This window comes from Xenopus laevis, chromosome 4S (assembly GCF_017654675.1).
Source record: "Xenopus laevis strain J_2021 chromosome 4S, Xenopus_laevis_v10.1, whole genome shotgun sequence".
Lineage (NCBI taxonomy): Eukaryota > Metazoa > Chordata > Amphibia > Anura > Pipidae > Xenopus > Xenopus laevis.
In genome coordinates, this window is record NC_054378.1 from 111,186,198 (window position 1) to 111,203,289 (window position 17,092).

The 17,092-nt window shown below is 38.7% G+C and overlaps 1 protein-coding gene across 2 annotated transcripts in view; it reads right to left on the reverse strand.

Moving 5' to 3' along the window:
• Positions 1 to 17,092, reverse strand: part of tmcc1.S (transmembrane and coiled-coil domain family 1 S homeolog) — a 110,316-nt gene that overhangs the window by 74,095 nt on the left and 19,129 nt on the right. For both annotated transcript variants that reach the window (XM_018261364.2, XM_018261366.2), the window contains exons 2-4: positions 13,405 to 13,451; positions 10,710 to 10,801; positions 8,094 to 8,847 (exon numbers count right to left, since the gene is read on the reverse strand). In XM_018261364.2, coding sequence (XP_018116853.1) covers positions 8,094 to 8,618 — 525 coding nt within the window. In that variant the 5' untranslated portion in view covers positions 8,619 to 8,847; positions 10,710 to 10,801; positions 13,405 to 13,451. The remainder of the gene's footprint in view (positions 1 to 8,093; positions 8,848 to 10,709; positions 10,802 to 13,404; positions 13,452 to 17,092) is intronic.

Consider the following 17,092-nt stretch of genomic DNA (forward strand, 5'->3'; position numbering starts at 1 on the left):
TATAGAATGTTTTATATTTCAAGGACCCAAAAGAATTACCTAAACAAAAGAACCGATCATGCCTCTATAGTCATTAAAGTAAAACAAAAAAATGGTAGTCAGGGCTTCCCCCCTATAAAAGATGTCCGGGCCTGCCCACCATCTATAGAGTGATCATTTTACTAGCAGTGGAATTGGTCTGCATTGGAGTACTATGTTCAGTTTTAAGCAGGAGTGCATACATAAGGCATATGATAGATCCAAGTCCCTAGAACAGTGATCCCTAAAACAGTAGCTCGTGAGCAACATGTTGCTCCCCAACCACCAGTGGCCTCAAAGCAGGTGCTTATTTTTGAATTCCAGGCTTAGAGACAAGTTTTGGTTGTATAAAAACCATGTGCACTGCCAAACAGAGTCTCAATGTAGGTTGACAATCCACATAGTGGTTACCAAATGGCCAATCACAGTACTTATTTGGCATCTCAAGAACATTTTTCAAGCGAGTGGTGCTCCCCAACTCCTTTTACTCCTAATGTTGCTCACGGGTTCAAAAGGTTGGTGATCCCTGCCCTAGAAAATCAATGACAAATTTTTGGGCAAAGTTCACAATGACAGGAGGGGCACCAATAAAAGTTACAGTCTGAAATCTATTTAATGTGACCCCCTCCCCAGACTACAAAAAAGCAATCTCTATAAAATAAACAAAATAACATCCGATAATTTACCTTCATAATTTTTCCCATGTAATTTAAGGTAATCATGGTTCCATAATATTATATATGGATCTCTGCTTTTTGTATCTCAAGCACTCTACTTAATCCTCAGCGACCTCTATAAAGACCAAGTAATTGCGAAAGAAAGGTTACGATTGTGAGTTGTGACAATTCCCTAGAACGTCACATTATTTTTGGTCCATACAGGCACAGGTATCAACCCCTGCATTTCCCAGCAGTAACACCAAAAAAGTCAAGAGATGTTCCATTGTATTCTGAAAGACATCCTGCAGGACTCCAGACCAAAGTCCAGTTTAGGATTTATCAGGTTGCCAGTTTATCAGTTTTTAGTGTTGTCAGAGATTTTCACTCTTTCTGATGTCAACGAATACCTTTGTACTGAATGTTTGAGATTATCACAAAATAAACGTCAACTGTTGCCAGGGTTACTTGCATCCATACATCCATGATATAACAAAAGCCTTTAGAATTATAAATCATAGTACAGGTATGGGATCCGTTATCCGGACACCCATTACCCAGAAAGTTCAGAATTACGTAAAGGCCGTCTCCCATAGACTCCATTTTATCCAAATAATCATTTGGATAATCATTTAAAAATGATTTTCTTTTTCTAATAATAAAACAGTAACTTGTATTTGATCCAAACTAAGATATAATTAATCCTTGTTGGAAGCAAAACCAACCTATTGGGTTTATTTAATGTTTACATGATTTTCTAGTAGACTTAGGTATGAAGATCCAAATTGCGGAAAGATCCTCTATCCGGAAAACCCCAGGGTCTGAGCATTCTGGATAACAGATCCCATATCAGAACTGGAAAGATCCTGCTCGATATTACTCTGTGTCAGGCACAAGCTATAGGGGCTAGTATTACCTTACCATTATGTGAGGTACGGCTCATTTATGATTTTGGTTGACCAAATAAATCCAAATGTCATTATAATAAGGATGCAAGAAAAACAGCAATTTCCCTGAGGTCACAGAGAGTGTATTTCCTGTAGTAGATTCTGTTATCCGGAAAGCTCCGAATTCTGGAATAGCTGTCTCCCATAGACTCCATTATAATGAAATAATCCAAATTTTTAAAAATGATTTCCTTTTTCTCTGTAATAATAAAACAGTACCTTGCACTTGATCCAAACTAAGATATAATTAAACCTTGTTGGATGCAAAACCAGCCTATTGGGTTTATTTAATGTTTACATGATTTTCTAGTAGATTTAGGTATGAAGAGTCAAAGTACGGAAAGATCCATTATCCGGAAAACCCCAGGATCCGAGAATTCTGGATAACAGGTTCCATACCTGTACCTTGTACTTGATCCAAAATAAGATATAATTAATCCTTATTGGAAGCAAAACCAGGTTTTTGGGTTTATTTAATGTTTACATGATTTTCTAGTAGACTTGAGGTATGAAGAGCCAAATTACGGAAAGATCTATTATCCGGAAAACCCCAGGTCCTGAGCATTCTGCATAACAGGTCCCATACCTGTAGTAGGTCCTCAGAAGACAATTGCTTCCAAATCATCAACTATTAAATAGGAAACCAGAATCAATTGGCCCATTCTTAATTTATATTTCTTGCACAAATGTATTTTTAGTCATGAAGAAAACAGTTAGGGCGCAGCCTTGCTAACCAGCTGTATCACACCACTAAACCCACGCACCATTCAGTGTATGGATGCATATTGTACATGCATAGAAAAGGGCAGTGATTAAAGTGCTCACCTTTAAAGGAACAGTAACGTTAAAAATGAAAGTCTTTTAAAGTAATGAAAATATATCGTACTGTTGTGCTGCACTATTAAAACTGACATGTTAGCTGCAGGAACGCTACAATAGTTTATATAATTAAGCTGCTGTAAAGCCATGGGGAGAAAAGGCACAGGTTACAGAGCAGATAACAGATAAGATATGTAGCATATAATAGGATTCTTCAGAGATCATCTGCTATCCATTGCGTATCCTTTGCCTGATTGGATGCCCCCATGGCTACACAGCAGCTTGTTTATAAAAACGACAGTTTTGTTTCTGAAGCAAACACACCAGTTTTACCAATGCTGGACAATACTACATTATATTGTCATTCCTTTAAGTCACTTTCTGTTTTTGGTGTTACTGTTCCTTTAAGTTAACTTTTAGTATGTTATAGAATGGCCAATTGGTCTTCAATAATTATTTTTTTCTCGTTTTTTTTCTACTTTTTTTAGACTATTTTCCAGCTTTCAAATGGGGGTCACTGACAACAAATGTTCTGTAAGGCTACAAATGTATTGTTATTGCTACTTTATTACTCATATTTCAATTTAGGTCCAGTCCTATTTATATTTCGGTCTCTCTCAATGCAGGGTTCCTAGAGAAATTAGTACGGAAGCAACTAGATTGCTGAAATTACAAACTGGAGAGCTGCGTAATAAAAAGCTAAATAACTAAAACACCACAAATAATAAGGAAAAAAAAACCCAACTGCACATTGTCTAGGAATATCACTTTATACATCATACTAAACGTTAATTGAAAAGTGAAAAACCCCTTTAAATGCCAAGATGAGTTGACAGATATGTAATCAATAGCTCTTTCTGGAGCAAGTCACATGGATGAACTTTGACTTTCGACTACTTGTTGCGATGATAAAGCAAGAGGAGCTGCAGCTCCCAACCCTCCAAAAAATGCACTGCACCTTTAAAGGGGCTGTTAACTTTTGAGATAACTTTTTAGTATAATGGGAAGAGTGATATTGTGAGACAATTTACAATTGGTTTGCATTTTTTATTATTTGTCTTTTTGAGTTATTTAGCTTTTAATTTAGCAGCTCTCCTGTTTACAATTTCAGCAATCTGGTTGCTAGGGCCCAAATAACCCTAGCAACCATGCATTGCTTTGAATAAGAGACTGGAATATGAATAGGAGAATCCTGAATATGAAGATAAGTAATAAGAAGTAGCAAAAACAATTTGTAGCCTTACAGAGCATTTGTTTTTAAATGGGGTGACCCCCATTTGAAAGCTGGAAAGAGTCAGAAGAAATAATTAAAAAAGAATAAAATATAAAACATTAAGGCCAATTGAAAGTTGCTTGGAATTAGCCATTCTATAGCATACTAAAAGTTAACTTAAAGGTGAACAACCCCTTTATGGCTAGCCAAGTTGTAAAATAAATCACAAAAAACTAATTGCCTGCAAGTGTTATAATGTCTTTTTATGTGCCATTATTCTTAGGGCCATGGCACACAAGGGCTTTAAACGCCCGGAGGAGAAGCCCCCAAACCTATTGGTGTCACTTATTTGCTGGTGACTGCCACATTCCATTAAAGGGGTTGTTCACCTTTGAGATAACTTTTAGTATGACATAGAGAGTGATATTCTGAGACCATTTGCAATTAGTTTTCATTTTTTATTATTGAAGGTTTTTGAATTATTTAATCTGGTAACTAGGGTCCAAATTACTCTAGCAACCATGCATTTATTTGAATAAGAGACTGGAATATGAATAGGAGAGGCCTGAATAGATGGATCAGTAATAAAAAGTAGCAACAATAATACATGTATAGCCTTACAGGGGATTTTGTTTTTTAGAAGGGATTTTGCGACTATAGAAAAACTATAAAAAAATAAATAATGAAAACCAATTGAAAAGTTGCTTAGAATTGGCCGTTCTATAACATAATAAAAGTTACTTTAAAGGTCAACCACCCCTTTAATTGCAATTAGAGGCTGCATGGTTGTGTTCTAGTATTTGAAAAATGCCGGAGGAAAATACATCTCGCGTGTCCATGAGCCTTTTTTGTTTTCTCCAAAGCGGATGTTTGGCCACATCTGGTCTGACCGGAAAAACTCTGCCCCCAAGGGAAATGTAATAATGAAAGTCAGTTTCCAATCAATCAATAGATCCCTATAGGGACACCTGCCAGGCTTATTGCCCTTATTAGTGCTAACAGACAAAACAATTAGTTGAGTAATTTAGCAAAGTGGAAGATAGAACAGAACCCAAATAAAAAAATCAAAGTGTGAAGGACAGAACATCAATGCAGTTTTGCTGAAAAGCAGAAATTCAGTCACCCCCCTCCCAATGCATACACACAACATGAACAATGGAGACCTTTTGTATTGGAGGCAAACAGTAGAGAATAGGTTTAACATCCTTTCACTAATTGTCCACTTAAAGGAGAAGGAAAGGCTAAAATGAAGATTTATTAGACAGGTCTATATAAATACACCAGTAAACGCTCAAAGTAATGCTGCTCTGAGTCCCCTGTCAAAAGAAACACAGCATTTCTTTCCTTCTATTGTGTACACATGGGCTTCTGTATCAGACTTCCTATTTTCAGCTTAAACTACAGGGCAAGGCCTTGAGCATGCTCAGTTTGCTCCTCTCCCTCTCCCTTCTCCCCTCCCTGCTATAACCTGAGCCCAGAGCTATGAGTGAGCAGGGAGAGACTTAGGCAGGAAGTGATGTCACACCAAGCTAATATGGCATTTGCTATCCTAAACAAACAGAGAACACTTCAAGAGCGGTTTACTCAGGTATGGTAAAGCATTCTGCAGAATAAATATAGTGTTTTAGCTTGCACTATTGTGGCTAATCTATTGCCAATAAACTGCTTCAGTAGCTTTCCTTCTCCTTTAAGGCCAATGGTGCATTAGGATCTTTAATTGGAGGTCTCTTTCAAAAATATGGGGCAAAATAGTTTTAGTCACTGGACAGCTGCTTTCCATTAGGGCAGTTTTGTAAGCTGCTGTTTCTTATAGTAAAGTAATCAAATCTTTGCCACTCGCCCTTGATTGTAAAATTGGAAATTAATGGGGGGCATATAGTACATTAAAAGGGTTGTGAACCTTTGAGATAACTTTTAGTATGATGTAGAGCAGGGACCCCCAACGCTTTGAACCCATGAGCAACATTCAGATGTTAAAAGAGTTGGGGAGCAACGCTAGCATGAAAAATGTTCTTGGGGTGCTAAAGAAGTTATGCGATTGGCCATTTGGTAGCCCCTAGGTGGAATGTCAAACTAATTGAGGCTCTGTTTGGCAGAATATGTGGTTTTTATGCAATTAAAAACTTGCCTCCAAGTCAGTAACTAAAAAAAAAAGTGCTTGGTTTGAGGCCACTGGGAGCAACATCCAAGGTGTTTGAGAGCAACATGTTACTCACAAGCTACTGAATGAGGATCACTGATGTAGAGAGTGATATTCTAAGATAATTTCGTATTGTTTTTTATTTTTTATTGTATGTAGTTTTTTATTTGTTTTTTAGCCATCAGCTCTCCAGTTTGCAATTTCAGCTATCTAGATGCTAAGGTCCACATTACCCATGTGTACACAATAGAAGGAAAGAAATGCTGTGTTTCTTTTGATAGAGGACTCAGAGCAGCATTACTTTGAGAGTTTACTGGTGTATTTCTATAGACCTTTCTGATAAAGCTTACTTAGTTTTAACCTTTCCTTCTGCTTTAAGAGCATTTTGGCCTTGTCACTAAAGAAACCTTGATTGTAGGTACATTAGAAATTAAAATCCGCTTTAAGATACACAAGTGTCACGCAAGCCACTTTAATCTGTGTTTTCTACCTTTATCAGAACACTTGAGTTATGTATTAACAGCTGCAAACTTTGCTCCGGTTCTTCTAATTCAAAGCACCCAATTAGTAGGCACAATTAACTGATGTGCTTCTTGACAGCAAAAAAGTCTGATTGGTTGTTTTGAGTTACTAGACCTGCAGCAATATTCATTATAGATATTTTATTAACCTTATGGCTGCACACATACTTCTCACACAAGTATAGAATAAATGCAGGGCTCATAAATTCTTGCAGAACCCACATTTAAAAAGCTTTCTGGTTGAATTTTTCCTCTGACAGTTATTTTGCTTTTAAGGACTTTGGTACTGTGCTATGAAAAAGAGCTTGATGTCTCTAGCACATATAAGTAATGGAGTATTTAATTGCCCTTTTTTCCAACTCAATAATTCTCTTTTTCCCTTTTCCCTTTAATGATTTTTCCTTTATATAAAAGAAAAAAAGGTCCCAGGGATACATTTTTCTTTAATACACTCTCTTGTTGAAAGAGAACATAATGAGTTTGTGTAATGAGGTAGAACTGTGAATATACTATTCGGCTCAAAAAGCTTTTAAATATCCTTTCTGGAGTATTTGTAAATGGTTCACATCATATGACGGAAGCAGTTCCCAACAGTTATAAATGGCATCATTAACCTGCGTGGAATTAGTTGTGTTTGTGTTGCAACTTGCAAGGTTCTTTAAAGCAACAGTAACACCAAAAAATGTAAGTGTTTTAAAGTAATGAAAATATCATGTAGTGTTGCCCTGCACTGGTAAAACTGATCTGTTTGCTTCAGAAACACTACTATAGTTCATATAAACAAGCTGCTGGGGAGCAAAGGCGGAAATTGAAAAACGGCTATATGGCACAGGATAACTAATGGATAAAAGATAACACCATTAGACAGACAGAGCTTATCTGCTATCTGATGTGTGCCTTTTCTCCTTTGAATGGCTGCCCCCATTGCTACACAGCAGCTTATTTATATAAACAATAGTAGTGTTTCTGAAGCAAACACAGCAGTTTTACCAGTGCAGGGCAACACTGCACTATATTTTCATTACTTTAAAACACTTTTATTTTTTTATGTTACTGTTCCTTTAATAACCATTCACAGAAAAAAAGCAAAAATTGTTCTCCTACATTCAGGGCTCTGACAGTAATGTAGGTTATCCCTGCTAATAAAGGAAATCATTATTATACTTTATTAAAGGAGAAGGAAAGGGATAATCACTGGGGGGTGATTATAATCTGAGAGATTATAATCTGGTACCTGATACCGTGGGATACTATTGCAGAAGAATCTTTTTATTCTGGATTTCCCAATTAAGGATAGTGCCATACGGGGCTGAAATCTGCCTGCCGACATATGTAGGCTAAAAAAATCAGCCTCTACATGAGCATAATCCTCCTCTCCTGCCTGCTCCCTGAATAGTTTTGCTGGCTTTGGTGCAGGTAGATGAAGCTGATTTTAAAGCAAGGATGCAAACTCTCGCATTTTTTTTTCCAAAAATCTGCCACTTCTGAATGCACCCGAGCTTATAATAACGGAGTTGCCACATCCTAGGCCTTCATTGGAATTGAACTCAGGATCCGAACACTGCAAGGCAACAGTGCTAACAAGTTAGCAACTACACTGCCCAAATTATGCTACTCAAACCATTTTATCATATGATCACCAAGCAAGAATGTATATTACAACACTTAAAAAACAACCAATGTAAAAGTATCCCTTCGACTAGGATTCCTTTCTACAGACATTTCCACCTGTTGTCAAACTGCAGTGCTTCTAAGATTTGGTTCCATGCCTTTACTTACCCTTTCAATGGAGTCATCCCCTGACAGGTATGATGAGTTAGGCACCTCCAAGGCAGCAGTAGGGTTTGCATCAGTGGTAGAAGAGGAACGGGGTCGTCCTGGCTGAGAGAGCACAGCCATGATATCCTGGGCTGAGCGCCGGCCTATCTGGGGACTTCCTCGTGTGTTTGGCTTTGCTTTGCGGTTCTGCTGCAAGTTGCTTCCTCTTTTCACTTTGGGTGGGGCACGGATCTGCTGCAAAACTCGATTCAGTGCTGTGGGCTGGGTACTGCCCTCAGCATCTATTGGTTGGGCAAGCTCTGGTTCAGAGTCTGGCTCTGGCTGGACTTGCTGAACATCATGGGGGGAGACAGAAGAACGCCGCCTTTGATGTTGAAACAGATGCTTTAGCCCCTGGCCAATCACATTGATATTATCAAAATGCGAGCCTTTGGCAGCCTTCTGTTCCCCATCTAGTAGTCTTCTCCCTTCAGTACCTCCAGGATCTACATCATCGCAGAAACTGTCATTGCCAGTGGCCTCCATTAGAGGACATCAATCTTGCCCTGCCCCCAGAGTAAGAAGATGTCCAGGTCTCTGCCGGAACCACTGATCCTGTTTTAATTTATTTGATTTTGAAATGAATGGAATAATCCCATAAAACAAGAGGAGAGAGAGCGGTGATGTCATAGGAGCAGAGAGGTCATGTCCACAAACGAATCAGTCATTATCTTAATGAGAGCTGGTGTCTGGCTGCTGAGCTCCTCAGAGAGATCTAGAGGAAAGAACACAGTAACCATTGCTAACATCTTATAATGTTGGAAACTGATGGGAAATGGATTGGAACCTAGGGCTTGCTTTTTTCACAGCTGAGACTAACCAACACAATCATGAATTCACTGGCAACTTGTGTTTAAGGGGACATAGATTTAATAACAATCTCCTATATTTCTAAATATCTCCTGTAGCCTACTATGGCATGTTTATTTAAAGGAGCCCAGCATATAAAATGCTGAAATGCGGTGCATTATTGTTTATGTATGCACCAGCCCAAATTCCACCATAGTCCTTTAAGACTGAAGATCTTTACCACTGAAGATGCCTCCAGAAGCTCCCACCACTTTTTGTGCCGATTTCCAGCAAATGCTCAGGCTGTGGTTACTTTCCTAAGCGGACCCACTCACTATATACTGTATAAATAGAATAGAATAAAAAAAAAAGAATGATACTAGGCTGATTAGCTATGAATTCTTATTTAAATTAGATGATACCATAAAAGTCAATACATTCTGCATCAGACTTTATAAACAAACAGACCTGTAGAATCAGCCTCTATGATAGATGAAACCTTATTTTCTGATAATGTTTTGATACATTTAGAAGACACCTAAGCGTTGCTTCTCAACAGCAGCCCAAAAAAACACTGAGCATGTGCAGTGCCACGGACACTCAAAAGATGGTCTAACAAGATCCAAGGTGGCAAGGCCTGTTATAGACTCCTGAACTTCTCGGTTGGCATAAGAAGTTCAATATATTAAACATGTATTTCAAGGCATGATCCTTTTATTAAGGTTTTAAATATACTTTAAATGGGAACGTTACCCAAAAACTGTGATTTTGCAAAAATAAGTGATTGAGCAACTCAGCAATATACATTACAATTGTTTAATGGCATTTAAGTTATTTGTGAATATAATTGCTGCCTCTAACTCCAGAAACAATGTATCAGAAGTAGGCAGATTAACAGACCTGGTAGAGAGTGGACTTCTGCTACACTGTTTTAAGTGACAGAAGGAAGGACAGAAAGGCATAAACAAATACTGCTTTCAGTAACAATTACAAATAACAACCACTGAAAATATTTAGTTTGTTTATATTGGAACATTGTCTTCAATTTCGGGTGGTCACCTTTAAGAGTGGGAAAACATGCTAAAATTCGGGGAGATTAAGTCGCCCGGCGACAAATCGCTTCTTCTTCGGTTGACTAATCTCCCCTAAAAGCCTTGCCGCCGGCTAGTATCTAAATTGCCGGTGGGATGGCACTCGGATCGATTCGTTTTCTGAAGTCGCCCAAAGTTGCCTCACAAGGAAACCTTGCGCGACTTCGGAAAACGTATCGCTCCGAGTGCCATACCGCCAGTGATTTAGATTCTAGCCAACGGGAAGGCATTTCGGGGAGATTAGTCACCCAAAGAAGAGGCGATTTGTTGCCGGGCAACTAAATCTCCCCGGGATCGTAACATCACGTAATGGGTCATTTTTAGAAATATGTTTAACTTTTACAAACATACCCTCTCCTGCTCTGTATTTTAGCTTCTAAGACTTTGTCATTCATTTTTGTACTGTGACCAACAAGGCAAGTGAAAAGGGTCTAGATTACAGCACTGTGACATGGAGAGGCTTTACTGACTAAAGAACAGTGTTTCACCAATAGCTGCACAATTTCAGTATCAACCACTGAATATTAAAAAGAGGGAATGGTAATCCCATCCATTCATAAAGCATTTACATGTATACAACACTTTATTGTTCACTGATCATCACTTCTCCTTTGTTAGTATCAAGCAAGTGACAGAAGAAGCAGCAGCTATGCAGATCCCTGGGAAAGCTCCCATCTAAATATATGTTACTGCTCACCTAGGCTGCAAGATTCCTTGGCAAGGATATTCCTTTGTACTGGGGCAGTAAAGTAAATACTCTTCTTGGAATTTCCAGGGCTGCTCAAGACCCTAAAGGGAGGCAAAAATGACATTATTTATACATTGACAACTATTAAAAAGAATATGACCCCCATATGAAAACTGTAAAGAGACAGAACAACTACAAAATGAAACGAAATGTGGGGTAAGTTTTTGTTTCATGAAGAATTCTATTGCTATGCCAAGGGCCGCCATCAGGGGGGCACTGGGGGTACAACTGTACTGGGCCCAGGCCTGAAGGGGGCGCCTGGCTGTGATGCACTTTTCGAAAGCCGTGCCGCCCTTCAGAAGTACCGATCCGCCAAAAAGCCAAAGTCCTGAAGCGGTGAAATGACACAACATCATAAAAGGAGGCAAAATTGAAGTACTGAAGCCACGAGTTCAATTCTACTGAACACCAATGTGTGTTTTTTGTTTTTTTGGGGGTTTTTTTTAATCCCCTGACCACCAATGTATTATTTTAATACTCTATAGGCCCCTGCCACCAATGTTTTTTTTTTTAAAATATTCTCTGGGGCCACAATTTTTTTTCAACTTGTAAGGGGGGTCGAGGCACCAATGTTTTTTTTTTTTAAAAACTTTTATGGGGGGCCCTAGCGCCAATGTTTGGTTGTACTCCAAAAATGTTGTTGTACGGGGCCCCGTGATTTCTAATGGTGGCCCTGGCTATGCCAACAGCTTTTCAGAACATGACTTGCTACGTGATTAGACTTCACTGTCAACACGGCTTCTATCAGACTTTCTTGCAGAGACTCTACAGATGGATTGGAGCTCAATCATGCATGTTAATGATTATGCTTTGGTTCAAAAGACAAATAGAATCATAAAGGGCCGTTAACCACATCGTTAAAATGGTGAGAATGCTGCTTTTCAATACTGGCCGCCTTACAGTGTGATGGCCCATAAATAAATGCTCTGCTGTATGTGATAAGCCCTACTCCCTTTGCCTATAAAATGGATAGAAATCCGGGGAGGTCTGTTTAATCAAGAGATTGAACATTTATGCACGAATGCACTGGTGAATGGCATGGAACCCACAGAAATTTCAGGTATGGTGACTTGTTATCCAGAATGCTTGGGCCCATGGGTTTTCTGGATAAGGGATCTGTCCGCAATTTGGATCTCCATGGCTTAAAGTCTACTAAAAATCAATTAAACATTAAGTAAATCCGGTAGGATTGTTTTGCTTCCAATTACATCTTAGTTGGGATCAAGTACAAGGTACTGTTTTATTATTGCAGAGAAAAAGGAAACAATATTTTAAAATTTGAATTATGTATCTCTATTTAAACATTAAACCCAATAGGATTGTTTTTCCTCCGGTATAGATTAATTATATCTCGGTAGTGATCAAGTAGAAGGCACTGTTTTATTATTACAGAGAAAAGGGAAATCCTTATCGAAAATGTAAATTATTTTATTAAAATGTAGTCTATACGAGATGGCCTTCCCGTGATTTGAAGATCTCTGGATAAGCGTCTCCAGATAACAGATCCCATACTGATAATGATCAGTATCATGAAATAAAGGAACAAAGTCTTGTGTCAATTCTGTGGACCTGGGGCAAATTGCCCAGCCTCCATGATGATTAAGATCTATCTGATAGCGTGGCGATGCGAGTCGGTCATAAGTGGCTTGAGCAGACCCCTCCCTTGGGTGTGGACTATGTCAGCAAGCCAGAACAAGCCACTCCTGATGGAATTTGAAAATCTGCTGTATAGATATCTGGCGGCTTCTGGGCATATACGTGAGAGTGCCAAATTTTTTTATGGTCAAAACTGTCAGATTCAAATTGTGAATTATCCAAACTCAATTTGGGTTTTAATTCGAATTTCGAGATTTATCATACTTTGGCCCTTTAAGAACTCAAATTCGACTATTTGGCACCTAAATCCTGCCGAGATCGTGTATAAGTCAATGGGAGATGTGGAGGGACCAGTATGGACATTAGCAGTCTCCCTGACATTCAAGTTTTTCTGAGAAAAAACTCTAACTGAGTTCAGTCGAATTCGATTTAAGTTTTCGAGTCGGTAAAATTAATCTGAGTTTTAGATATTCGATTTTTTTTTATACAAATAACCCCCCAGTCGAATTTCAAGTATATTCGAATTTCAAGGAGTTTAAAAAAGACTCACATTAATTCAGCCCTTGATAAATGCGCCTCTTAGTGATGTTGTCCAATTAGAATTTATAATAGCACTGTTAGAATTCTGTTCTATGGAAAGTATTTCTTAAATAATGATTTATGAGAAAATGTATATTGTTATATTTAACAAACAACTATTTCTTATGTAGCCATAACATAATAAATATCTGAATGAAAAGCATGAAACAAGAGGGTGATTTAGACAAGCTGTTTGTTGACAGTGTCTTGAGATCTTCTGATCACCAGCTAAAGGTCTACTGGTAGATTCCCAACTACCTTTTGGGCTCCCCTGCACTAATGTATTATTATATAGTTGTCATCTACAACACATTGTTCTTTATGGCTTCTCCTTTCAAGTAAGTCATTACATAAAAATAGAACTACCTTTGGAAAGTACATACGGTATATGGGGAAAGGTGTGGACTTTTTGTGTTTTATCTAGTGGCTTTCCTGATGTCAACTTGCACACAATAGTATATATACTTACTTCCATGCCTTGTTAGTGATGTTGTCGAGATCAACTCTCCTCCCCAGCTAGAAGTTACAGAAAAAAAAAGTTTAATAAAAGATGCAACAGAAATAGATGATTTTGATAAAGGAAAGAAGAGCATGCTGGGAAACTGGAAGGTGTTCTATGTATGCCCCATTTTTACTTGAAATCAAAGCAACCCTCCAACAAAAGAAAATAAAAATCTGATCTCTAACAGGTATGTAAATGATAAATGGAAAGAAAAAGGTTACTACAAGGGCCCACTTTCTATAATAAGATTAAAAAACAGCTAAAACAAATTGAATGTGCTCATTGCAGGTTTCGATTATGAGGTTAGAGAAAGGCTCTGAATAAAAGGAATGTATATATATCCATCCAATGCCCTTGCACCTGCCGTGATTTATAGCTCCTCGATGGATTTCACATCTTCCAGATTGCAGCACAGCTATTTATATATTCACACGCACACTAATATATATTTATACACTCTACATGAAGCCTGCAGCCAAAGTGATTGCTACAGCACAAAAGGAAATTTGGAGTTTATAAATGTTCTAAGAATCCTAATAATCCAAGGGTATGGTGTTCCTCTGGGGAACAATGACATAGCCCAAACTGCACAATATATTTACCTTTTGTTGGTAAACTACAGCTGCCTGGGAACAGTTATTTAACAACAGCTAAATGACCAGAGTTTGGCCATATCTTCTATATCCATATACAAGAAAGGATCCAGATTGGGTGATTTAATGCTACAATTATTATTATTTAGTTTCTGTTTGTGCTTGGAAAATAGAAATATTACACAGTTAATGTTTTATGTTGCTTCTTTGAAAAGATTATTGATTGTGCATGCATATTCTGTCTCACGAGAAACTTCCAATGTTTCGCCAGAAGAAGAGATTTCCCATGGTTGACTGAGTTGTATTTGCCCTAAGAGTAGCCAGCATGGATGTGGCCAACCACCGGGATGGAATGGCCTACCAGCATGAAGAGTTTGGCAAAATCAGGAAAAAAAATCAGTAAAACAGCATGCAACAATGTGGCAGCTTTTTCTGTGACCCAGAAAAATGAGATACCATAAAAAACTAGCAACGGTTCTCCACTAGCAGACATGCCAGCTGACATGGAATTTTTCAGGATCCCAATTGCTCAATTTAATTGTATCACTATAATTTGCACTCAATCTTCTAACCCAGGGATCCCCAACCAGTGGATTAAATGTTGCTCCCAGTAGCCTTAAAGCAGGTGCTTACTTTGTAGTTCTTTGTTTGGGAGCAAGTTTTGGTGGCAGAAAAACAAGGAGTACTCCTCCTGTAGGCTGCCAGTCCATATAGGGACTACCAAATGGCCAATCACAGCCCTTATTTTGCAACAACCAGGAATGTTTTTTATGCTTCTGTTGCCCCCCAACTCCATTTACATCACAATTTGGCTCGTGGGTAAAAAAAGGTTTGGGACCCCAGCTAATATATCACAAATTCTCCCCTCCCCATAGGTACAGACTAAAAAAGCCCACACCCCAAGTGGAGTAAACAATGGTATTTTTGCTACAATAGCACCCTACTGAGTACTGTGCCCCTTGCACGGGGGGTGAGCTCCTGGTGTGAGTGGCCACATAATAAGCAAGTGCCAAATTTATATCTCATAAACAGGCAGCATTGGGCAGAGCTGTAAGTGCAACTGGGTAGTGTTGGGTAGTCAACGTGCAGAATGCAAAACATTCAACTTCAACTCAAAAAGAAAACATTAATCCAGACTCTGGTCAATATATAAAGGCTAAATCACTTTGACAGTAGTTGCTAAACTGTTGGGCTGCCTCCCCCCAACCAGCAGTGTCTTGGCCCCAGCACTAAAGACAGTTAGTGTGAAATTTGGGAATAATGTCTATTTACACAGATAATGATGGAAGCCCATCTTGAGGATCAGTTAAGGTCAATTTTGAGGTTAGCACTGCAGCTAAATAGCAGTGTTTTCATTTATCTCCAACCTTATTTTGCGTAAAGAGGGGTCCAAATGTCTGATGCACTTCGATCACTAGGATCAATAGCTCAAAGGAAAGCTTTACCTACGGACCATGTTGCGGCCATGTGTAGAACAATCCTTCAAAGGAAATATAGAATGCAACATCAATAAATATAAAGAAGAGGGTGAAGCAGGGAGTAAAATAAAAATAGCTTTTTTATTCGATTATCAACCATAAAGCCACACAAAGAATAAAATAATTATTTGGCCCGAATGCTCCTATTAAGCTTAGGAGACAACTGTGCAAGAGAATAAAAGGTCAGTGTTTAACAAGGAAGAAAGAGGCAATTAGTCAAATAAAGGAAGGTTTCAGAGAGGTCCAAGCGAGACAGCAGCAACAGCATTCCCTCACTCTCAGGAGCAGTGAGTAGGAAAGAATCATTAGAAGAATGTGGAGGCTGAAAACAGAACAGACTGGCTGCCTGGGCTTCAGTACGGAGGCAGTGGGGATCCAGGGCTGCTCTAATGGGAACAGCAGTGCTGGGGCGGAGGCGAGGGAGAATAAAGAGGAGTGACAGAGAAATAGAGATATACACAACATAAATGTGTTATTGCAGACTTGAGAAGCCACAATGCACAAGAGGCACAGTGCTGGGCCACACCACATCTATTGCTCAAACTCAAAAACAATAATGATTAGAGTTAAAGGGATACAGAGATATTTCAGGACATTGTGCTTGTTTTCTCTCCAAGATCCACCATGATTAAAGGACATGTAAAGCCTACATTTTCCTACCATGTATAACCAAGCCACATCATTTGTACTGCATATACCCCTCCATTTGCCAGCGCCATTACATTTTCCTAAAACAAATAGCAGCTTTCACCTCTGTGCCTGTGAAGTTGAAGTCAGAGTGGTGGAGTCCGAAGCAATTCTGGGAATCTGGAATCAGAGTCGCCAAAATAACTTTAAATACAAGCACTGAATCAAATCAGATTTAAGCGCTTCTATGAAGGAGGATCTGGCAGAAGCAATGGTTTCTAATAACAATAATTTAGTTAATTTTGGATTGTATTTAACACCTATTTTACAGTTACAGTGGTGTGAAAAATTATTTGCCCCCTTCCTGATTTCTTATTTTTTTGCATGTTTGTCACACAAAATGTTTCTGCTCATCAAAAACCGTTAACTATTAGTCAAAGATAACATAATTGAACACAAAATGCAGTTTTTAAATGAAGGTTTACGTTATTAAGGGAGAAAAAAAACTCCAAATCTACATGGGCCTGTATGAAAAAGTGATTGCCCCCCTTGTTAAAAAATAACTTAACTGTGGTTTATCACACCTGAGTTTAATTTCAAAGGTTATAAAGCCATTTCTAAAGCTCTGGGACTCCAGCGAACCACAGTGAGAGCCATTATCCACAAATGGCAAAAACATGGAACAGTGGTGAACCTTCCCAGGAGAGGCCGGCCGACCAAAATTACCCCAAGAGCGCAGAGACAACTCATCCGAGAGGCCACAAAAGACCCCAGGACAACATCTAAAGAACTGCAGGCCTCACTTGCCTCAATTAAGGTCAGTGTTCACGACTCCACCATAAGAAAGAGACTGGGCAAAAACGGCCTGCATGGCACATTTCCAAGGCGCAAAGCACTTTTAAGCAAAAAGAACATTAAGGCTCGTCTCAATTTTGCTAAAAAACATCTCAATGATTG